We start from the raw sequence: 25,751 nt of genomic DNA on the forward strand, positions 1-25,751 counted from the left end.
ATTACATAATTGGCTTTCTATAAGTTCTTGGTTTCTTTGTTTTCCATTTTCATATGAAAGTATACAAATTAATTAGGATCTTATCAATTTTCTATATATATATATTTAAATTAAAACTTCATAAACTGGATCTTAGCACAATGCTTTGGTACCAAAAAATATCAGTTATTTCAATCTTTCCTCAGGCTTGGTGTCTATTGTGTGGACTTCAGCAACCAGAATTCTCAGCAATAGCTATATGTGGTTATGGAATTGAACTGAACACATTGCCCAAGTTTAGCAAGACTGAACTGAATGTCAGTTTTACAGCATCTGAGTCTTGTTTTATTCATTGTGTTTCCTCATCATTTAATTGCACTGTATTATTTTCTGGAATTAATGTTAATATTTGAATTAATATCCAAGTTAAAATTCATTTTTATACATTTAAAAGTTCATCTTAGGTAATTTTCTTTCCTCTGTTTTTTTGTTTAGTTTTACACCACTTTTTGCAAAATAATAGAATTAATTTAATGTAGGCCGGGGCTTTGATTTATTTACCAAATTTAATGCTACAAAACTGTAATCCAACTTGGTAGTCTTTCCCTTTCTCAGTTACATGCATTGTTTTTTAATTTGTATATGCGCTGTCACTTTCTTGCACAAGTAGTTCTTAACTTATTGCCATAATTGATCCAAATATTTCTGTTGCTAAGTGAGGCAGTTAAATGAGTTTTGTCCCATTTTACGACCTTTCTCACACAGTTAAGTACATCTATAATTGTTAAATTAATAATATGGCTGTTAAATGAACCTGGTTTTCCCATTGACTTTGCTTGTCAGAAGGCGGGCAAAAAGTGATCACATGACCTTTGGACACTGCAACCGTTCATAACTATGAACTAATTTCCAAGCCTTCAAATTTTGATCACATGACTATGGGGATGTTGCAGTGGTTGTAAATGTGAAAAACTATCATAAGTCACTTTTTCCAGTACCGTTGTAACTTTGAACAGTCACTAAATGAATGGTTGTTAGTCAAAGATTATCTGTGTGTAGAAAAAATATTCCATGTGATACCAGATATTTGCATTTTATCCTTCCTGACACCAGATGGGCTCAGATCTTTTCATTTTATCCTTCAAACAATTGTTGTGATACAAATAGTTGAACTTTGGTACACCTTGAAAAGAAAGGGAAGATATAATGAATAACCTCTTCAGATGTCTATTTTGACCAAGGCTTGTTGTATTCTGGTCTGGTGTCCAATCCTTTTGACTGAAAATTCAGCACCTATCTTTGAATGATCGTGCTGACTGATTTCTAGTGTGGTAACCTTTAACGTACACCCTCACATCTAAAAGTCTATAAATGGAGGTTGAATTGTGAGCCATTATTTCTTGAGATTTCACATGTAAACGGAAGATTTACATGGTATTCCAAAAAGAGAGAAGGAACTATTTCTAATATGGGGAATAATTTCAATCATTCAAGTCCAAAGTTACATTATTAAATGGCTTTATTGATGTATCCTGCCCTTAGCACAAGGATAAGCACCTTATTTCTGTTGAGAGATACAGTATCTCAAGAAGAATCTATTGAGAGCTGCATGGTCAGTGATGGTAAAGCAAGTAGAGAATGGATACATCTATTTTCTAATCTGTATTCAGGAAGATATTGGATAAAAGGATCTTGATACTTGAATTACAGCTAATCAATGAGTTTCGGGAACTGTCTACATAAATTAGATAATTCTATGAAGTCTAATAGTGTGTTGGCATCCTTCAGTCTCAAAAGACTATGGTATCGTGGAAGACTAATAGTACTAGTAAGGTGACCAACCGTCCTCCTTTAGGGAGGACAGTCCTTCTTTTGTAAGTTCTGTCCTCCCTCGAAAAGTGTCCTCCTACATGTCCTCCTTTTTGATATTTGAAGGCTAATCTGTTGCGTGTTATGTGATGTATTTTATTAAACAGTTTTAATGGTGTTTTTTTTTACTTCATCGCAAGTATATTGAACAGATATTGAATCTTGTGTTGAATTTTTATCTAAAGAAATGCTAGACATTAAAATAGACGACAATTGTCTCTTTGAAGAAATTAGAAGACTGAATGTATATTTAAATTCTGAAAAATTAATACAATGGGAAAATCAACACGTTGAAATTGATAAAAGATGGGTGGATATTTTCAGCTATTTCAAAAATGAACATATTCCATGTGAACATTTATTTATACTTGTTCAATTTACGTTGTGCTGCCCTGGAACTAATGCAGCAGTTGAAAAGAGTTTTTTTTCAATTGCCAATGATTTTGGGACAAGTGAGAAATCGAGATTGAATGTTGATACTCTAGCTGCAGCACTTGCCATAAAATTCAATATGAAGGATATTTCTTGTTCAGATATTTCCAATATATTCTTAGAAGATGATACATTGACAAAAATATTAATTCAATGGAAAAATACTCATTTAAATAATAATTAACAGGCATGTAAGCATAATTACAATATAAAATGTTGCAAATGTTTTTATTATGCATATATCATATTTTAGTGTATTATTGTTGCAATGAATGAAATATTTCTTTTATTTACGATATATTTTTTCCAATTTATTTGTCCTCCTTTTCATTGTAAAAAAGTTGGTCACCTTAGCATTTTGGACAATAGAACGTGTTTTGTCCTCCTTTTCATTGTAAAAAAGTTGGTCACCTTAGTACTAGGAATAGATAGATAATGATGTACCAAAGAATATCCAGATAAATCAGTTGGGTGGGTAATTAATTTGGAAAAGGAAACACTTCACCAATGAACTATTTTCCCAATCAAAGTTCTGAATTGATTAATATGCAGATAACTTTGTTATTAGCTGGCAAGATAATTTTTCTGGCTCACCTGTGGATTTGATCAATTGAAAAGGTACATAATTTATAATGTTAAAAGTGGCATAATAGCTGGAAGAATATATATTATTAACAGGTATAATCCCTCCATCCACACATCAAAAGTACAAGCAAACTTTTCTGACTTTTAAAATAAGGTCTAAACTTATTTTCAGAATTAGTTATTCCTTAAAATAATCTTCCCTCCCTCTCCCTTTCTCTCTCTAAATAAGCTTCAGCTTGCTGTTTATCCAGTATGTCAGGTTGCATTACACTGGATTTAACATGTACTTTTAAAATAAACTGTAACGGAATTTTTTTGTTAGTGCAACTTTAAGCTTTACAGCAAAAGCATTTGCAAATTACATAATTCAGTGTTGCCTCTTAGTTTCTCATCTTTGGATATTATGTGTTAATCATAGATGCATTGAATTTAGAATATATTTCAACTCAGAAGAGATGTTGTTGGATGTTTCCTAATCAGTTCTTCTTGGATCAAAGATGGGAATTCAAAGAAAAACTCTCAAACAGCAAACGGCATCCCTCTAAAACGGAGTATGGGCAGAACAATCCAAGGTAAAGTAAGCCTATTTTTATATAAGGACTGTCTTTATAAAATGTCTTGTAAAATACGTTTTCAATAAATGCTTTATTAGATGGTGCTGTTAATGCCCTTAAAAGTTGTTTAGTTTAAAAGAGTTATTCATAGAATTTCTCATTGGTAATGTTTTAAAAGAAAAGCAACTTACTAGAATTTCTCATTGGGTAATGTTTTAAAAGAAATGGAAAGGGGAAAAAAAAACCAGGATGAAATGAGCAGTTGATTTAGCAAAGTAAGCCAGTGGGCTTTTGAAAAACAAAGTAAGCTAGTATGACAAATGTAAAGAGGCATCATATTTTCCTATTTTTCTGTTTCCTCTTAAAGTATGTTGTGAATCTGGAACATTGAATGTAACCCTAACAAAGTTCCTATGGTAACTAATTATGCAACCAAATGTTGACTGTTAGATAAAAAAATATGTATATTTAGATTCTATTGCCACAGTAAATTGGCCATGTTTTAAAAAAAATAATCAATGGAGCCTATCTTTTCTGAGGAAAGTGTTTATACCTGTGCTCTTTTCTATTTTGATTGGCATATTTTGATTGGTACAGTTAAAGGTTGTTTGAATATTGGTATTGCCAATTTGTGGTGGTATGTGGGAATGACTTTGAGGGGGGGAGATGCTACCTAGGGAACAGACAGATAAAAGCAGCCCACAAAAGCAAAATGGGCAGAGAAAAACTCAGAACCGAACCTTCCTAATTTGTTAGGCTAAAAAAAGAGATGGTGGAAGATTTGTTCTTTCAGACTTGCAAGATTCTGTTAATGAAGTCTTGCAGTAAAGTAGAATTGGCTCATCTGGTCATGCTTCCTGTCTGGCCTACCTGAGAAGGCTGACATAATTAAACATAAGGACATTTACTGCCATTTGTTCATTTAAATTCAAAACCTTTGTGAATAAACTGAATACATTTATTAGTTATTCACATTCAAATTGTATATATATATATATACAGTATTTATCAGTACAATTACAACACAAATATATATATATATACATATGTATTTGTGTTACAACCCCTGGTATGACTAAATATGGGAGGAAGGTCACTACTCCCTCTTTCTGTCCTTCGGCTTATCACAAAGACCATGCAGGCAGAAAACCATATTTTTATTTTTACTGTTGCCTTTTTTATAATATATTAATATATATTATGAATACATTAAAACAAACCAAATTGTCAGAATTAGGTTTACAAATTCAATAGATACTGAAGTGTAATAATTATTAAGTCTGTAACTTATCCCACCTTGTTTACTTTTTATGTATTATAGTTATCTAAGTCCAATGGATTCTTGTTCAGAAAATCTTTGTTTAGTTTACATTCATTTTTATTAGCTTTAACTGTGGAGTTATACCTGACTGAACAATAATCAGCAGATATGGAGAAATGAAATTTTGCAGGTGAGCAAAATTTTAGATTGTCAGTATAAGGAAATTTGTAAAGCTGGTCAGAATTAACACCTTATAAATGCCTTCCAATTGTAAAACTTCCAAAATTCATGTTAGTTGTTAATGCTGGGATTTCTGGAGATAGTAGACCTAACACTTAGAGCACTGGTTGAGAGAAGGCTTTTTGTAAGCGTTTTCAGTAAGATTTAGAGAACAGTAAAAAAAACAAAAAACCCATGCAGGCAGATTTCTGTTCCCTTGACAAATGGAAAGTAAACCTCCCAACCTTTTGAATTATTCTTGTAGGTCACCAAGGGCAGGGAACAGATTTAACCACCTCCATGTCCTCAAATGCACCCACATAACTTTTTCCTGTTTAAATCGCTAGGGTTCATTTCAACTGAGAAATAGTAAAATAAGAGTAGAGATCAAATCAAAGACAAATGTGCCCATCTTCTATAAACTAAATGCTCCAGTAACAAGGATATTATTGAAAAAGAGTGTTTGCCCTGCGTGCTGAAGACAGCACCAAAATTCTAGAGGAAATTTGTCTGTTTTAGAATAAGGAGATAATACAGTGTTTGATCAGGGCATTTGTCCCTTGTTATTATCTTCACCCAAAATCCAGAAAAAGAATCTCATACCCAGCACCCACAATGTCACCTTAACTACGCTCAATACTCCCACAAGTTAATTAGCACTCCCTCTGGCTAACTAAAAAAGAGTACAAACATCAGCATCCAGGCAATTTCCTCCCCCTCATTGTTGCCCCACGTCATTTGTTTCTGCAGCAAGGAAACAAATGATAGGAAACTTGAGATTTGCAAAGCCGCCCCATGCTGAAGTGATAGCAAGTTTTTCCTGGCACTCTGATGACACCACTAAGCAAAGAGAACCGGGAAAGCAAGGTGAAGTCAGAGTTCTCGCCTACAATTTGGATATGGTTTTCTTGCTATTTGTTTGGGTTGCATAGTATCACCCCTGGAAATTTTGACATGGTGAAGATCCAACTGAGACTCACTTGAGAATATCTACATATTGTCCCACAGCAGGGGTGAAATCAACTTATCTTCACTACTGGTTCATAAATGTGAATGTGTGCATGCGCAGAGCTTCAAAAACAGGACGTGATGATGTCCGGGCTGGTGGGTGGAGCCTCCTGCCACCACCACTACCAGTTTGCCTAAACTGGCTGAATTGCACCACTATCCCACAGCCTTTATTTAAGAAAGATATCCAGTATATTGAAGGACCAGTAAGAAAATATAGAAGCTTTTTAAAAATGTATGAATGGTTAAGGAGACCACAAATAAGAGAATAGAAACAGAATATTTCCAAGCCATTTGATTTTAGAAATTGTTAGATACTTGCTTCAACTACAGTGGTTTCCACTAAGGTCCTCTGTTCCAGCGGGAACAGAGGTTTAATCCCATTGGTCAAAGGGTCTGACAGCTCCCTATAAAAGGGCTGCTGTCAGACTCAACCTTCACTGGATTGTTCTTACTTGTTGTACTTTAATAAAGAGCTGTTGTTGCCTTTTAGCCTTGTGTGCCTTTCCATTACCCGATCTAACAGAAATAGCTTTACTTTTTTATGAAAAGTGTACACAATCTGGGACGTTTTACATTGCAATTCTGTAAATTTGTCAAAACATAAACTTGATCAATGATATAAATGGTTGTTGCATCCAGAGGTTTTGATGTGTTCTTTATGTACTTGGTGTAAATGGGACAGTAAGGAAAATGTTTTTTTTTTTACTTTTATTTTATTTAGTGAGCCGAGATGGCACAGTGGTTAGAGTGCAGTATTGCAGGCTACTTCAGCTGACTGCTAGCTGCGGTTCAGCAGTTCAAATTTCACCGGCTCAAGGTTGACTCAGCCTTCCAGCCTTCTGAGGTGATTAAAATGAGGACCCAGGTTGTTGGGGGCAATAGGCTGACTCTGTAAACAGCTTAGAGAGGGCTGTAAAGAACCGTGAAACAGTATATAAGTCTAAGTGCTATTGCTATTGCTATTTTAAAAATCACTCCGTTCTTGCTTGCATCCAGCCACTCTAACAAACAAAATTAAATTATAAACTTACTTAGAAAAAGATTATTAAAGTGCTGGAATGTTGGTTTTTTTAAAAAAGCAAGTGGTACAGTGGTCAGTTTAATTATACAGATTAAGATTTGAAGTTTAAATCAAAGAGCTTAAGTAGGAATGGTCACTCAAGAAATTATTAAACAACAATAAATATAGAATAGTCATCAGAACAAATAAAGAAAATCTAAAACAACCATACAATAATAAAATTTACCACAATCTCATGAAAAGGACAAATTCAATGGGATATCAATAAGAATGCTGTAATCTTGAGGAATTTGGTGTTCTCTTGAAATTTCAGTAATATTTTTGGAGGAGGGGGAGTTCTCAACTTTGCTCAAGATCACAATGTGGTTCTCATGATATATTTTTAAAAGCTGTGCAAGAATTCCAAGAGCCAGGGATAGTGATAGACAACACGAAGAACAGATTAAACAGAATAATTATTCACTTTGTTACTCAACCAGAACTGAATTGAATTAAGAGCTCCTTCGGATACATCTAATTCAGTACTCTTAAGTTAATTCATTTTGCTATTGATACAGTATAGAATCGGAAATCTTCCATAAATATATTAGAGATTCTTAATTTAATTTATAACCGTTTCTGTGATGGAAGCAGGAATTATGAGAAAACCTAAGATATAAGCAGCCTTCTCCAAATAACAATAACAATAACAATAACCAAACAGCAGGTCTAAAAAAAAAATTCCGTGGGACCGAAAGAGTATTAGATGGTTTGATATCCATTTAAAGGCATATGATGTTCTGTTGTTGTTGTTTTGTTTTGGTAAAGTGAGTAGGCAGAGCTGCATTGTGAAGATAATATAATTTGGAATTATAATATTGTAAAGTAATATTAGAATGTTTATATTAATTGCAGGATTATGAATATGCTAAACATTTCTGAAAACTGTTCAGAGAATTTGTAAAAAATAAAGATAAATGTAAGTAACTGAGTTGATTACGCAAGTGTAATAAATTCAGTAAATAAATATACCCAAATATTATATTTTTCAAGTGACTGTTTGCTGAACCAAAGAATAAAATTATAATTGAGGTTAAAAAGCTGAAATAAAGGAGCTAAAATGATATTGCTAGACCAAACTGAAAATAGGGAAGGATACAGATTTATTATGTCCATTTGGAACACATTTGGTATAATACTAAATAGTCTCCTCCCTTCCACATAAAATTGTAGTAAACAGGTTTCTAGCATTACTGCTCCCTTAAAAATAGAGAGATTTGCACTCCAGGTATTTGGCCAGAAGTGTTTTATGTTTATTTAGCAGTTTGCAATTATGCTGCTCTATGACTATTAGGATTATGTGATTGGATTATATGATACATATTATCCAAAACTCAGAGCTATGGCAGCATTTTAAGGTGTCTTCCTGGATCGAGATAAATGAGAGGTAATCTAGGGTAACAAAGGCAGAACAGTCACAAGATGGGTGAAGGAATGGAACCAGGCAAGGAGTCTGCTCTGAGCTATGCATCCCATTAAATCCTGAAATGACACAGAAAATTAACCATGATTGTAAGTAAATCAAATTAAATAGGCAGCTGATATTTATACATAATTTTCTAGAGCAACTGTAACTCTAGGACTTTTTATTTATATATTTTTGAGCTACAGTGCAGGTTTAAGGTCCAAGTAGTACTCGACTTAAAATACCATATTTTCAGTGTATAAGACACACCGTATAAGACGCACCAAGATTTTTAAGAGGTAAAGTAAAAAAAAAAAGTTTTTAATTCTGTAGGCCTACCAAACCCTCTGCACACCTTGTTTTTTTGTGAAAAACAGGACATGCAGAGAGTTTGAGAGGCCTGCAAAGTCCCCCTGGGGGCTGGGGCCCAAAAACGAGCAAAAAATGGCCATTTTTTTGCAAAAAAACAGGGCATGCATAGGGTTTGGGAGGCTTGTAGAGTGCTCCTGGGGGCTGGGGGGGGGGCAAAAATGAGCAAAAAAACAGCCCGTTTTTCACTCGTTTTTGCCTTCTCCACTTTGGGGACCACTTTGCAGGCCTCCCAAACCCTCTGCACATCGATTTTTACAAAGGGGGTGGGGTTTCAGGAGGCCAAAAATGCTATATTCAGTGTATAAGACGCACCCAGATTTTCACCCTCTTTTTGGGAGGAAAATCGTGCGTCTTATACTCGGAAAAATACGGTAGTTCATTTTGTGATCATTGGAAGTTACAATAGTACTGAATAGTGACATGACTATTTTTTCATGCTTATGACCATTGTGGCATCCCCATGTTGTCACATGATCAAAATTCGGCCACTTGACAACTATGACGGTTGCAGTGTCCCAGGGTTGTGTTATCATCTTTTGTGATCTTTTAACAAGCAAAGTCAATGCAAAAGCCAAGTTTGCTTAGCAACCATGTTACTAACTTAACAATTGCAGCGATTCACTTAACAACTGTGGCAAGAAGTTCATAAAATGGGGCAAAATTCACTTAACAAATGCCTTGCTGGCAACCTAAATTTTAGGCTCCATTGTGGTAATAAATCGAGGACTATCTGTATAGTCGCTCCCTAAGTCACGTTGACTGATGGCACCACCGCCACTGAGGCAAAGATTTACATTTTTTTAAGTTCCAATATATTCTTTTAATTAGCGATAGTGGGGCAGCATCTGTATGCCCCCCCCCATTTTGAATATACAAATGACAGTTGCAAACATTATCATCAGAACAGGATGTTTTTTTAAAAAAAAATTTAATTGATTTTAAAATTTTTACAAGGGAAAAGAGGTTAAGAGGTTATGGAACATTTTGACAGCTACATCGTGCCGGGGGGGAGAAGCCCCCCCGGGTCTTGCAACTTTTATAAAAAGGAAAAATAAAAAACTATGAACATTTGCATAGATATTAGCAGTTTAGGCTTACACAAAATTGTCAGTATGTTTCAATCATTTTACTTTTGTCACTTCCTTGAAAATACATTGTAACAACATTTGGAATAGTGTTTCAATTCACTTTTGTGATCTGAGTCTTCTTGTTGTCGCATCCACCCCGCACCCCGCACCCCGTCCACTGGCAGAGCCTCAGCCCCTCCCTGTTTTGTTTCTTGTGTGACATCCCCCACGTCACCTAAGAGAGCAGTATGTTTTTTCATGAAAGCCTCTGCTTCCGCAACTGTGTTAATTCTGATTCTACTGCTCTCCCCAAAAATCAACATGCCTTCTGGTAACAACCACTTAAACCAAACCCCATTAGATTTACATATTTAGAATAATTCAGAAGGAGGGCAGTATTGGCATCCTCAGAGCATCGTCCCCAGCCTAAAGGCAGCCATGCCTTGATATAAATAGGTTTGTATTTTGGGAGTGCAAGATAGGGCTTTCTCCTACATTGTTCCCTAGCAAATGAACCTCCTGAAAAGCTGAACTGACCCCATTTCTCAGTGTTCAGAAAATATATAGTTACATCCCTTTGCCAGGCTTTTAAGTTAGAGGATTTTAGTATTTTCTCTTTTTAGTATTTTCATTATTATTTTGAACTTGTTTTACTCTGCTTTAAAACACACATACTACACACACACACACACACCCTTTGTAAACCACTTGATTGTTCACAAGACAGAATGGTGCATAAATAAAAAGAGTAATAATAATTTATGTACATATTAGAAAACCAATGGGACATATAGATTTATATTGTACAAGTATTGCTCTGTTTTTTTAAAAAACTATAGGCATCTTGCTGTACACAGTTCTTAATTTGAACCCTGTCATGCATTGTGCTTGAGGAGTCTAACATCTTGGAATTTAGGGAAGAGATCATGGGAATATATAACAAAGAGCAGCCCTATTATTGTCTGTTAGCATTTGGGGTTGGTATGGTGAGTTTTAAATGCAGTAGTGTAAGGAAGAAACTTTATATTGCTAGTCTGATTCTTGATAAATGCATGCTTTATTCAAATATCAGCATACGAATCTGGATTTTTAAGCAAGTAGCTTGCATACATAGTAATAGTTCAACTGGTATCTCTCTTATAAAGTTTATTATTAATTTATATAATCTCAAGACTGGGTGGAAATCTTAATAGAAGAAATTTTTTATCTGCATAGTCAATTATTACAGATTAAATTATTAATATAGATTGTCCAGTAAACTCTGTGATATATAATAATGAAACTGAGACCATTCCTTTGTAAAAATGCTCAAAACAACAAAGGGAAGCTAAAGCCTATAAAGCTTCAACTATGATTCTCACAACATAATCCCTCCTATTTTAATCCCAGTAGCATTACTGGATTTGAGAAAAGCTTCTTGTTAACAATTTCCATTGTAAGAGAAACAGCCCTAAATCTAGGAGTGCTGATGGAGCTAGAATTTAAACTTTAGGGTAATTTAAAGTAATCTAGGGCAGATGATACTTTGAATGAGAAATCATACAAAATAATTTAAATGGAGGAACAGAGCAACAAGATTTTTATTGTCTTCAATTTGTAGTCTTACTCCACTTCAGTTGATGGTTTCCCTTCCAGAAAATAAATCCCTCAAGGAAGAGAAGAGACAAAATTTGTGCAATACTTTTAGAATAGTAATACTAAAGCTTTACTCCAAAGAGCTTATACTGTTGAAGGACTGGCAGATTCTGCATCTCCATATTCTGGAATATATTCTATGCTTCCAGCAGTTGTATGAACTTGTTATGAAATAGGAACACAGTGTTCAGAATATTGGGCATCATGGCTGAATTTTACACATACTTTGGTTTGTGACTGGCTATATTTTGCACACTGCCATTGAATAAACTAAAGTTTATCTAGGGTAGTAAGCCACAATTTTAGATGTATTGTATGTTGCAGCGCATGATCAATTTTTGGTTCCCGCATTATTCCACATTTATGTTTCGTATCTCTAATCAGATCATACTAGTGCAGTAGGATTTACCCTTTCTTTAAACAGGTAAAGTAAATAAATTGCCCAATAAACCACAGAAATATGTTTTGCATGATAACTTGAATGCAATCTGTTCTAGAATGTTAATCTTTTCAAAATAATTCTGGCCTTGCAATATTTTCACATTGAGAGTTCTGCTCAAGAGAATAACACTTCTTTGTTTATGATATTTTAAAGATAGCTAGACCCAATAAAGCTAATAGGCAGTTCAGCTTTGCTGCAGTTGTATTTATTCAAATGCGTAAATTGTTTTAGCAAGCTGTTCATTACTTGGGCAGCCTGTAATTATCGATCAGCAAGAAAAATACCAATTTAACTTAGTGTAATTTCTTATGGGTTTCTGTGAATCTTCATTTCCCCCTGAATATCTGTTTAACAATAGCAAATGTGGCTTCTAGAATTCTTTCCAGACTCTGAACCAGCAGTGGCCATAAGTAACATCTGCATTTTGTTCTGTGTACAAAACACAATTGCTTCTGCTTTCCCTTTGTGTAACGTCTATGTGCGTTTGTGCATACACGTGCACTAGAAAGCACGGAACAGGTTTCAAAAACCCCTTTCCTTTCAGGAGAGAGGGGAGGGGGCTGCCGCTCAACTTTCACTTTAAGGGCTTTGTCTAAGAAATTTATTCTTGATTTTTTTCTCTACTGCCAGTTGGATCCAGCCCATTTTCAAATTTAGTATTTTTTTTTCTTGACTTCCCCCATTATATCAAATTGAGTCTCATTCTATTCAGGTGTCAGTCAAATATCTTTCTTTTGGGTTTGGGCAAAGTCCTGAGCTCTTTACATCATTTCTTTCTAACATTCAGTTGGATTGGAAAGAATTAAAAACTATATAACACAGAAGACTATTTTAGTAGAGCACTTGCATTAGAGCAAGTATGTAGGAAACATTCAACAAAATCATCAAGACCTATTTTCCATTTCCATTTCCCCATCTTTTTAGCCAAATTATGTCTGTCACAATCCTTATTAAGGGAATCAACCTGAAAAATAAAAGGCTTAGGACTTCTTTGTCCCCTCCAAATATATTTCGATCTGGCAACACATCCTTAGGTGAATATTTAGAGTTTATGTGTAAAACTGGTTATACCATAGTAGAAGGGTAATGAGATAAAACTGTGAGATTTATATGTCATGCCCAAGATATATTAAACTGTTGATATAACTTTGCAATCATTTTAAAATTCTTTGCATTCTTATATTTTCCTCTTTTTATTTGCCTTGGTAAAATGGATTCTTTAAGGTTACCACTCAAATTAGCTGTGAAAATGGAGTAAATCACCTTCATCTGCCAAGAGATTTAGGCATGAGTCAGGCAAGTTTACTGATTATTTGTATTCAACTTTCCTACTGTGGTTAAATGAGCTGCAAGGACATAACGGATTTGAAAGCCAAGCATTTCTAAATACTTTTTCCTTTTATGGAATAGAACTCCTAGAACATCACTTCCTGCATGTTATATTCTCTAAACTGTTCAGCAATTCAAAAAACTTCTTTGCATCCAATTCTGAGATCTGAGCTTTAGGGTAAAGATTAATATTCTGCCTCTCTATTTTAAGCAGTGAAATTCCAAAACATGAATCATCTAAACAAAACCTATTTATATTAAATTGGATACGATTGGAACATCAGTATGTAGTGCGCTGTGGGTTTTTGGATTTGAAGTAATTTACAATATTCATGATTCTGTACCAGTTTTATATACTGTAGTTTATAAAATTCTTAATTATACAATCTATTCTGCTCTAAAGGCTGAATGTTTTATTCCCTGAATTTTATGAGCTAATAGAAGAAGCTTCTTCCTTACTGCAATGCAAGCTCAATTACAGCCAAGCAAATTAGCATGTTCTACCTCTGTGCCAACTTCTGAATTTTATTTTAAATCTATGTACTTTTTTCTTAAAATTCTTGATGAGTAATCTTCAGTAAATTGCATTTTCTTTCTCCAGCTTTATTTTTTTCTCACATTTTTGAATAGCAATGTTGGAATTTACAAACAGTTATTATCTAATATTCAATATGATTTCATGTTTATTTAGTGGAGAAGAAGCCCTTTAGATATCACCCAACACTATCCTTAAGTTTAAAAAGTAAAAGCAGCCATAGAAAGCTGTTTATTTTCAAAAGAGATCTCATTTTTGGCTGTATTTCCATTAGGGATTAAGTCTAGTTTTCTATTGAAATGGTCTTAATTATCTTGTAGAATAATATTTGCATTGTCCTGCCTCATCTATTTTTGAGCAGTTTACAACACCAGTCATTTATATTTTAAGTACCCTCTGGGTTTTATTTATTTGATTTATATCCATTATGAATATCTTCCATCTTCTTTTTCCTTTACAATTACAAAGATAATTGAGGGAGGGAGGGAGGGAGGGGGAGAGAGAGAGAGAGAGAGAGAGAGGGAGAGAGAGAGAGAGAGAGAGAGAGAATACACACTCAACATCTTAAACACCATAACACACTGACTCTAAGTTAGGTTGGGATGGATCTACCTGAGATACAGACAACCTGGCTTCATAACCTACATATGGACTCCATATAGAATGCTAGAGATTACACATGAGCTATTGCAGAAAATAGCAAGAATTCTACCTGAACAAGATGGGAGCGCGCATCGTTCCTTCTTTTCGCTTTTCATTGATTTTACATTACATTTTGAGCTACGTATAAAATGTGCCTTTTGTTCTATAAAGTGTAAGTGAAACTCAGTTCAGTCAGTGTTCTTAACTGGGCCTTAAGCCTATCCCTCTGAGAGTGGCTCTGAGGAAGACATTGTTCTTGTTGGGTGCCCTTTTGCCCAATTACATCATGTTCTTCCTAAATGAGTTCAGCAACCTCCATGCTTTTGTCCATTTGGCACAAGTTTAAAGAGTTAGCTAAAATTATTCTGCCAAGCTTTTAAGGCCTCCTTTTATTATTCCAAGTTGGGTATTTTGCTATCTGACATGTTGTAGTATTTTCTTGGTACAAGCTGTTGTGAAGGGTATACGTTTGTAATGGTAAAGGATTCTAGGATTCTTCTAATAGACAGGACTAGAATTAATAACAGTTGTACATTTCTAATGAGTAGATTTATTGTAGAAAAGCTAATTATCAATTGCAAAAGAATCCCAATGATTGGTGTGTGGCAAATGCCGTCCCTATGTATAATAAAATCAGTGTTCACATTTTTGTGCCTCTTCCTCCCAGCTAGCAACATAATAGTCTAGTTTAAAATAGAATAGTTTGGACAGAGGTGCAGTTTTTAATATATGGTTGCTTTTCTCTGATGTGTGAGAATTAACCCTCATGATGAGTGTCAATACTGCTGCCCAATTCAGTTTGAGGAGCTTGTTCTTTTAATTTCTGGCAAGTACCTTTGTACAATAGTTGTATTATCCAGTTAATGAGGTCTACTCCAATCCAATGAATCATAAAGGGGCAATTTGTAGCACTAAGTTCCATTCTCTGGTTAGTGCAGGAATCCAAATTAAAGCATCCTAAATAGATGGATATCTAGCTGCAATGTGAACACATTCTAGGAAGAATTTGGTTTCATTGAGGAATGCTCCATTGTTCCTTATTGTTAGGAAACTTTTTCTAATGTTCAATCAGAATCTACCTTCCAAGATCTTTAAAATCTGTGATAAATGGTTGATACTTTCCTATGCAGTGTTGTTAGCAGGAAGGGATAATTGTCAATGGACTTCTTAAATCTTGAACACTGCTCTGTCATATTCCTGTTCCTGGAAGATATTGCACGTCGACATTTTAAATCCTACTGGCATACATTTGTTTTAGTTCTTAATAATAATGAGTCTACCACAGTTTCTCTGTTTCTCCATTCAGTTTACCTTCCTGTGAAAGCTCAGAATCTCCATTATCTGCAAGAGCCTGAAAACTGTTTTGGTTTTCCTGTGAGCCACAATATTTTCTGTGTTCCTTTTTTGTTATACAGATTCACTGGGCTTGCCCCTCTGTTTGTCTTACTTAAGGAGTTCTTTCCACCTCAGCTTCTGCTTTTATTTCCACTGATAAATCCTTACCTTTTCTTATCAGCTGAATTGTAGGTATGTACAGATTATTATTATTATTATTATTATTATTATTATTATTATTATTATTATTATTATTATTATTATTGCTACAACTATGCATTGCTGAAAAATATATTTTAGAGGTTGCTTTTAGGTGGGAAGACAAACATTCCACAAGCATTTCAGATCACAATTGCAGATTCCTGTTGATTCAGTTTCACTTTGGTTCTACAATTGGTAGAAAACCTTCTATTTCTTTTTGTCAGATCTTCATATTAGCTAAGAAGAGGTCTGATTTATTTATTTGTTTATTTGTAAAGTTATAGATTCTCCCATAATCTCCTCTGTGCTCTGTCAAACTCCTGTTAGCTTTCCCCAGTTCACTGGCTTGTGCCCTGAAACCTAGCTTTCTTACAGACCTCTTGCAAATCAGCTTGAAAACAGTTAATCACCCCACAGTAGACAATAAACAGCTCTATGCATAATCTATGCAGTCAGAAGATATTCCAGAGATGTTTTTCATTCTTCTAATCCAGTGTTTCTCAGTCTTGGCAGCTTGGAAGATGTATGGACTTCAACTCCCAGGATCCCTCAACCAGCTTGCTCACATTTTCAAGCTGCCAAGGTTGAGAAACATTGCGCCTAACCTGAGGATACAGTCTTGCAAAACACAATTTATCTGCTGCAGCAGTAGCAGTATTCATGGAAGCAAAGTTAAAAAAAAAAAAGGCAAGATGGTGATTCTCACACCATATGCAACTTTCACCCTTTTTGAACAAATGTGTGGTGGATAGTTGAAAGAGAAGGGGTTTCATTTGTGATGTCACAGCTGCCATCTTTGCTCTTGTGACATCCCCACCCTCTCCCATCCCACTAATATTATTACCACTTTGGCCATTCTCTTCTCTTTTTACTGAAATCACCTGGAAAATTTCTATTAGCTGTCCCTGTTAGCTCATTATACAATTTCACTGGAACCTATGACGGACTCTTTTAATCTTGTTTCACTTTTTTTCCATTTCTACAAGATTTACAACATGAAATGAGGAACTTAATCTCAATTCAAGGCTGTTACATATTTAATATATATTCTGCCTTTTCACCAAGAATCAATAAACTCCTCCACTTTATCCTCATATGACTTTTATCAGATAACAATTTACCACAAAATACAATAGTTACTTCTTTTCTGTAAATCTGCTTATGATTAAATTATTACTTTGTATTCAGTCTACATTAATACGTTCCTGTAAACATTTATATTTAAAGAGTCAACTTAATGACACTGCCAATGAGAGCAATTTCCCAAGCATTAAAATTACAATGCATGTCTCCTAGGAATGAATGTTTTTAATTATTATGTTTTAAAAGTTTCCTGAAACTGGGTTTTTTTCCAGGAAGACAGCTAAAAATATCTTAAATCCCAATAGGCAATGGATGCCATATAAACTGGAATTTGTGCAGAAAGCATGCTAGAGCCAAATTTGAATAAAGTCACAATTAATAAGCATTTATTCCATTAATATTTTAATTTCAGAACAAAATACTGAAATAATTCATACATTAAGAATCCAAGAGAGTTTCTAGAATTTACAATGGTGTAGAAATTGTGATTCAGGATATCACTGAAAAGATATTTTGGAGAACCGATATTACTGATAATAGATATAAGTAGAACAACTTGCAAATTCCTTGCATATATATGCATATATATGTACATATATAAAGAAATTAACCAATTTAGTTGTATTTAAGTACAATGACAATAAAGATTATACTTACACATACATACATACATACATACATACATACATACATACATGTGTGCATATATGTATATGTAAACACACACACACACACACACACACACAATTTCCAAATGATTATAGTGTGTGAACAATGAAATCCCAGAATGAGAATCTACTGCAGGAGAAAGAACCTAATTTTCTAGTCTACATTAATATAATCATCTTTTTAAAAAGCACCAATTACTTATTCAATATGGAACTTATATAATACCTTGTCTTAAAGAGAACTAATAGCTGTGGAAAGGTTTTGAATTTTAAAAATCTATCTCTTTGAGCATTACAGTATGTGTACCTGGCTTTGCTAAACATTTAGACATTGCCAAATGAAGAAAATCCATTATATACTATATTTCATCTACAAGGAATGAGATGCAATCTTTTTCAGTTCATTTCTCTGTGTTCTATTTTCTTACGTTGAAAACATTACTGGACAATATTTTTTGCCCCTGTATTGTATTGTAATGTCAAATATGTAAGAAAGTTTTAATCCAGTATATCGTTGAAATTCCACAATCTATGATTCCTGTCTGCCTTCTGTCAGCTGAATGTCATCTGGACTAGAAGTCAGTCCTTTCCCCATAGTGTTGCTCTTCATTTTACGCGTAGCAGGACAACTGGAAGAAACTTTATACTTTTCTTCTCTTTAAGAGAATAGTGTAGCTTATTTGAGAATAAACAATACACTTTTCAATTCTGTATATATGACCCCTAGGCTCCTATTCTGGGATTGGATGGTATATTTCAGAAAGACAGAAAGTTTGTGTCTCCTGTGTACCAGTCCAGACCATTTATGCTACATAAGGAGTGGAGAACATGGTTTATTTCCTTAGTCACCGAACATAGTCAGATGTTTAGATTGATTTTGGCATTTTTATCCACCTGTCAGTGTCAGCCTCTGCTTTGCTGCTTGCTTTCGGCTGCCATTGAAACGGGGAGGGGGGAGATAAATGGTATTTGGGAGGGGAAGCTTGAGCACAGGAGTGAATGAAGAAGGGAGTTGTTTTCTCACCATCTACTTCGCATGCTGCAGAGATGGAATTGCCGCCAATGCCAACCATCTGGCATACCATCCTGATGATGGGTTTTGACACCTGTGGGGTGTGGGGATTGGACTGGGGGTTGGGGTCACTAGGGGGAGGGGGCTGGGTCACATATTGATATCTATGATTGCGCGTGCTTTTGCCTCAGATCTTGCTTTGCTAGCTGCTATCTACTCATAACCAGTAAAAGTACTCTTAATTCTGAAAACATGGACTTGAGTGGTTTCTTTCTTGGTTACTGATGGAGGCTGCATTGACAGTCAGGTTCTTCCCAAGGACCTAGGATAGGGCAATGTTATTTTTTGATGGTGATAAAGGTAAATTGGTAGGATGCAGTAAAAGTACTCTTAATTCTGAAAACATGGACTTGAGTGGTTTCTTTCTTGGTTACTGAGGGAGGCTGAATTGACAGTCAGGTTCTTCCCAAGGACCTAGGATAGGCAGATGTTATTTTTTGATGGTGATAAACGTAAATTGGTAGGATGCAAGCTGTTCCAAATAAAGCTGCTTTTCCAATTGACTGATGGTGATTTTTAAAATGCCAATAGTGCTCCAGATGTTTTAGGTTTGTACCTATTACTATCGGTACTATCTTTGATTTCTTGTGTCATAGCCATTTTGCTTATATTTATTTTCTCCAGTTCTTTCTCTTCTCCTCTTTCCAGATACTGTTACATCCACTATCCAGCCTTTCCCCCTGGCTTTCTTATTGACAGTTGTTATGTCTGGGGTGTTGTGTGGCAGGTGCTTGTCTGTTTGAATTCTAAAGTATTTTGTGGTCCCACCTGTTCTTTCTTGCAGGCAAATGATATTTTTGTACGTATTCCAGTGCAGCATTTGCTGTCTTCTCAATTCTGGGTTTTTGTGCATTTGTTCTTAAGATTTGTTCTTATCTTATTTGGTCTTATCTTAAGGATTGGTCACACGGTCAGCCAGATGTTTGTTTCTTTATTCAGTGTGTACAGCTGCCTATCTCAATCAATGATACTGAGTGACTTAGAATTTAAAATAACATACCTCAATTAAAACAGTAAAACATTTTAAAATAATAAAAAAACAATAAAAAAGAAATGGTATTTCTCAGAATCCTGGCGTTTGAAAGGATGTTGGGAATCATCTATTCCAACCTACGTTTACAGATGTCAGAAGACCACTGTTATATTTCATTCCTGTAGTTAAAACAACAACACTATATTTAGTTTGACTGCATTTCTGCAGTTAAAATATACCCAGATATTTTAATCATCCTTAATGAGGCTTTATTTTTGGACCTTCACTATCTTGGTGGCCTTCCTTTGAATGCACTCCAATATGTCACTGTCTTTTCTGAACTATAGTGCCCGTAACTAGACACATTGTTCCAAATAAAGTCTGACCAGGGAGATTAAAATGGAATAATTACCTCTTCTGTTCTACATTCTTTCAAGGTCTCTTTGTGATTATATCATTTGTCTCCCTGTGTATCAAAAGGAATACTTGTCAAGCAATATGAATAATCTTGATACAGTCTCCACCATGCTCTTGTTACAGGAAACCATACTATTATCATGGGACTGCACTGATCTACTTCACTTCCTCTCAGCAGGAATCACCTCACCTGCCACCATGACACAACTATTCTTTCTGAAGATGGCTCTTGGATTTTATTTTTGATCCATACTTTCTTCCATAGTGATCTAGAGCAAGGTTTATTCAAGTGATTGTGGATTATCCTCTAAAAGAGCCTGATGCCATTCTGGCAGCTCCAATGAAATCAAGCATCCTTCTGCACTTCTTACTTCTTTGGGTCATATGCTTCCAAACGTTTGCCTTTGCTAAAGAGATTTTTTTCCTATTGTCTACGACTTCTTCATTTTTCCATCTCCCTTCTCTTTTCTCCAACATCAATAACAGAAAGTATAATTTTCAGGCAAGAAGACAAAAAACATTGCACCCACACCTTGAAGATCACAATAGTGCTTTCTTCACTTGTTTATGCTTCCTTGGAGATTCCCCCACCTATTGTCCTAGTCAAATCCACACACTGATATTCTGATCTTGAGTTCCCAGAAGTTGTACCTCTTGATGAATTGGTTGGAGGCCAATAAAAAAGGAGGAAATAAAAAAGGATCTTTTGAGTTCCTCTCTCTGAAAGTCAGATTCCTAATATGTCCTCTTGGCTTGCTTCAACCAAGTCAGGAAGAGGAAGGCTCAAATCGGACACAACAACTAAGCAATAAAACTCAGGAAATTGTCAGTAGCAGCAGTTAACAGTCAGGTTTTCAGCAGCAAATAGTCAGCAGACATTTCCCTTCTTGGTTCTTTCTATCTCACTTGCTCTTTTCAATTCACTTGCCAGATTCCTGTTTTCTGTCACTGTTGGCTTATTCAGTGTTTGCCTCTGAATTGCTGCAGCATAATCTCTTTTGGCCCCAATTGTTGAATACACCCTGTAGGCTACTCCTCACAATGATATATGTTTTAATTAAGGAAAGGCAAAAGGAGTAAGAGGCTAGTGCATTCATTGGTAATTCTGAGGTAGCATTTCTAGAACCATTTCTAGAACTGAATAGGGGTAGGAGAAGGGTTTCAGTTTGGCCTATTGTACAATATAAGTACCATATTTTTCAGAGTATAAGACGCACCAGAGTATAAGATGCACCAAGGTTTTGAAGAGGCAAATTAAAAAAAAAAAGTTTTTGCACTCTGCAAACCTCCCAAAAATGGCTCATTTTTTGTGAAAATGAGCCCCTTTTTTTAAAAAAAGGACATGAATAGCCTTTAGGAGGCTTGTAGAGTGCTCCTGGGGGCTGGCGGGGTGGGCAAAAATGAGCAAAAAGCGGCCCATTTTTCACAAAAATGGACCCATTTTTGTCCAAAAAAAGGGCATGGATAGCCTTTAGGAGGCTTATAGAGTGACCCTGAGGGCTGGGGGGGGGGCTAAAATGAGCAAAAAACAGCCCATTTTTTGCTCATTTCTGCCCTCCCCAGCTCCCAGGAGCTCTCTGAAAGCCTTCTAAAAGCTATGCACGGCCATTTTGGTGAAGGGAGCAGGGTTTCTGGAGGAAAAAATGCTGTTGTCAGCCCTGTAGTTATGCTTCTTTTAGGATCTTTGGCCTGCCACACTTTCTATTATTTTCCTATGCTGTTTCATTAGTGTAGTAGTTGGGAGGGGGGAATAGAAAGGAGTAGATTTGTGGAATGTGTTGTAATTTTTTCTAGAAGCTCAAGGTCATCTTTTGTCTCCGCACCTCGACACCTGACCGGAAGCAGCTGGGTGGAGACGCCAGCGTGGAAGAAGATAATTGGACCATGTGATGGATTTATGGGTGTGGGCATAAGATCATGAACTTTCAACTGGGTGGAATTCCAGGATGTAAATCAGAGTTGAAATTTCATACATAATGCCAACATGTCTGTCTTATTAAATTGGAGCTTTAAGGATAACTTTGCCTTGGACAATGATTTAATTCTGCATGATATTTGGAATGCTGACATTTGTATTCAGTGTATAAGACACACCCAGATTTTCAGCCTCTTTTTTGGGGGAAAAAGGTGCGTCTTATACTCCAAAAATATGGTAGTAAAATTTTCAGTAATGATTTCTAGGTTGTTATAGAGCAGGGATGTCAAACTCGTGGCCCGTGGGCCAGATGCATCACACACTGGCCATGCCCACACCCAGTTTAGCGAAGGGGGAAAAAGTTGCGATACATCACATGACGATGCCATGATGATGTGAGTTAGAGACCCCTATTATAGACATTATTCAACTTTCTATCTCATCTCCTAAATGGGCTTATACATTTTGGAATAACAAAGACTCTTTGGTAGTAACATGGAAGATATTTTCATTGTTGTCCTTCAGCATCCTACTCAGCATCCTACTCAGATCCTACTCAGTCTGCAGCCCTGGGATTTATATGGTCTCCTATCCAAGGCATAAACATCTCTGACTCTTCTTAACATATTGGGATCAATCAAAAATAAGCATACCACCTATTTATTTTTTGGAGTATAAGACACACCTATTCCCCTAAAAAAAGAGGCTGAAAAACTGGGTGCATATTATACACTAAATACAGCATTTTTTGCCTCCCGAAACCCTACCCCTTCACCAAAATGGCCATGCAGAGCCTTTAAGAGGTTTGTAGAGTGCTCCTAAAAATGGGCCATTTTTGCTTGTTTTTTTGGGGGGGGGGGCACTGCCCAGGAGCACTCTACAAGCCTCCTAAAGGCTATTGATGCCCTTTTTTTTTTGCAAAAAACGGGCCATTTTTGGGAAGTCTGCAGAGTGCAAAAACTTTTTTTTTAATTTGCCTCTTCAAACTCTTGGTGCGTCTTATACTCTGAAAAATACAGTAGTTGTAAGGCTGTAAGATCAATACTGGGTAATGCATGCTTCAAAAATGCTTCAGAAGAAATGCTGCAGGCTGACAAGAGCATAACTGCTCTCTGCTTGTGTGGAAGAAAGCATGTGACTCTTGCAGTGATGTAACTATTTTAAAAAGACAACTTGAAAATAAGGCTAATGATTAGTTGCGAAGTGCTGCACTCCCACACATGTAGGATAGAAAATACTTCTGAAGCATTATTGAAGTTGTAATCAGTACAGTCCTAAAACATACATTTCTTTGCATCTGTGTGGGATGTTACTACTTTACTTCTTTTATTATTCTCTTTCCTTTTCTCTCTCTCTCCTTTGTTGCTTTCTTCCTCTTATTTTTCTATCATTTTAATCCAGACTGATTTTTTTTTGTTTCACTAAATAAAAAGATTGATGCAATAGGAATACATTTTTAAAAACATTTAGCCCATCAGTTGATATAATCAGTCCATGTGATCAAAAAATAACAATTCATTTATCATTGAAAGTAAAAAAAAACATTTAGATAAATTATGATCATGCATGTAGAACCAGGTGATTAATCCATCATAGCTATTTTACACAATTAATGCAGTAAATCCTTTTGCATTATCTCTCTCTTGCATTTTAGTATTCTATTGAATCTAATCCAATTTCGTTGTATTTATTTGTACAATGACAATAAAGACTATACTACTAATGACTATAGGCTTCACAGTTTAAGGACTGATATTATATTATAGTTAGGCCATGCTGTTTTTTGTTCGCATGCAACTGACATATTGGATGCCAAATTGTGATTTTAATATAGATTTTACTTATTATTTAATTCTAGAATTTTTAACAGGATATTCCTTGAATGTTTTTAACTTGCTCTGGTCATTGACTGTAATAAATGTTGCCTTGCCTTGTGTGTAGTAAGGAAAGGTTTGATGATATATGGTTGTTAAATGTTTTCTGTTTCTATTGTCAGCTCTTTCCATTTAAATCAATTACATTCATACAAATTTGCAGAGAAAGCCACTGTTATAGGCAAAAGATCCTAAGATCTTTTCTTGTGTTAGAATATTGAAAGGTATCTTTATAATGAAAGGAAATAAGAGTCCTCTCTTAGTTCTGAATTGGAATTTAGTTTAAAGGGTATCAAACTTGGAGCAAATCTTAACCTATTCAAGAGAAAAGAAGAGTTAAGAAGTTTTACAAATCCCCAAGGAAGTCAGATCATCTGCCTTGCATGATGGACTTCTCTGGCCAATGACATTATTAATGACTGGCCAAAATCTGCCAATAACTGCCAAGCAAGCTTGATTTCCCTCTAAATTGAAAATAGTAGTTCACCAATCCAAAGAAAAATATAATATATTTTGGGAATGGAACAAATACTAATTTAGAACAGGTTCATTGCTGAAATATATTTATATGAAGTCCTTTGTGTACAAGAGGTGATATCAACACTGACTTTAAATTATTTATGAAGTTATGCCATTGATATAATTGTGATACAATATCCAAAATTCTTCCTAAGTTTTTATGAACAACTAAGGGATCAGTCTAGTTTAGTTGGAAAAGAGAGTGCATTCTCAAACTTGCCAGTAAACCCTTTCCTGCAATTATTCATGGAATGTTGAGCAAATTTGTCTTAATGATGCTATTATGTTTCATTAGATCTTGAAAGACATACTTAGTAAAACTTGGGGAGAAGCATAAGTCGTTACTTTAAACCTTATTGCTGCTTGTTATTATAAACTGATCCCAGTGTTAACAGTCTGGACTTTAAATGGATTTTATTTTATTTTTGGCACTTACTCTAGTCCTGGGATCATAACCACCCACAGTACATATCTTCAGAGGTTAACTTGAAACAGACTTTCCCATCAGTGCTCTTTAATCCGCATTGCATTTCAACGTGTCCTTCACCTCCCCATCATGCCAACCGTACCTGAAGATGTCAGGCAGCCAACTGAGACACAGCATTCAAATTTGTCCTCTCTTGTCAAAGTAAGTAAGTTATCTTTATTTATGTGTTATCTTGAATCTTTTGCAAGATATATTACTTCTTTTACAAGGAGTATGAATATCTCTGCAGATGTATATCTGAACCATGCTTAGATGTTTATAGCTGCTGTTTTCTAATTCAGCTCTCTGTGATATTATTCTTTATGTCCACATTATGATTTTGCTGGGCAAGTAGATAAAATATTGGCACAAACTTCAAACTAACATAACATAAATTTAATAAAATAATAATCAATTAACATAAACTTGATGGTAGGGAAAGAAGAAGCATAGACACACAAATCTTCCACCACAATTTGTTTTGATAACTGTTCTTTTAATATTTTTTCTAGTTTGTCTCTAGTTGAAGCATTTCTGACTGCTGTCTGGTATATTATTAAGTTATAACTGCATTATTGAATGTAGGTTAAGGTAAAGGGTCCCCTTGCACATATGTGCTAGTTGTTCCTGACACTAGGAGGCGGTGCTCATCTCCATTTCAAAGCCAAAGATCCAGCACTGCCCGAAGACATCTCGGTGGTCATGTGGCTGGCATGACTAAATGCCGAAGGCGTATGGAGAGCTGTTACCTTCCCACCAAAGGTGTTTCCTATATTTTCTACTTGCATTTTTACATGCTTTCGAACTGCTAGGTTGGTAGAAACTGGGACA

The 25,751-nt window shown here is 35.3% G+C and overlaps 1 protein-coding gene across 6 annotated transcripts in view; it reads left to right on the forward strand.

The window, feature by feature from the left end:
• The window catches only part of IRAG1 (inositol 1,4,5-triphosphate receptor associated 1), a 103,532-nt gene that overhangs the window by 19,974 nt on the left and 57,807 nt on the right, over positions 1-25,751 (forward strand). For 3 of the 6 annotated variants that reach the window (XM_081938148.1, XM_081938146.1, XM_081938147.1), the window contains exons 2-4: positions 3,284-3,437; positions 15,813-15,924; positions 24,896-25,082. In XM_081938148.1, the coding sequence (XP_081794274.1) occupies positions 25,030-25,082 (53 nt within the window). In that variant the 5' untranslated portion in view covers positions 3,284-3,437; positions 15,813-15,924; positions 24,896-25,029. Of the gene's footprint in view, positions 1-3,283; positions 3,438-13,324; positions 13,399-15,812; positions 15,925-24,895; positions 25,083-25,751 lie in introns of those variants that run through there. The other 3 variants (XM_081938149.1, XM_081938151.1, XM_081938150.1) reach the window with 3 other exon arrangements.

The sequence above is a fragment of the Natrix helvetica genome (assembly GCF_964273705.1).
Source record: "Natrix helvetica genome assembly, chromosome: 1".
NCBI lineage: Eukaryota > Metazoa > Chordata > Lepidosauria > Squamata > Natricidae > Natrix > Natrix helvetica.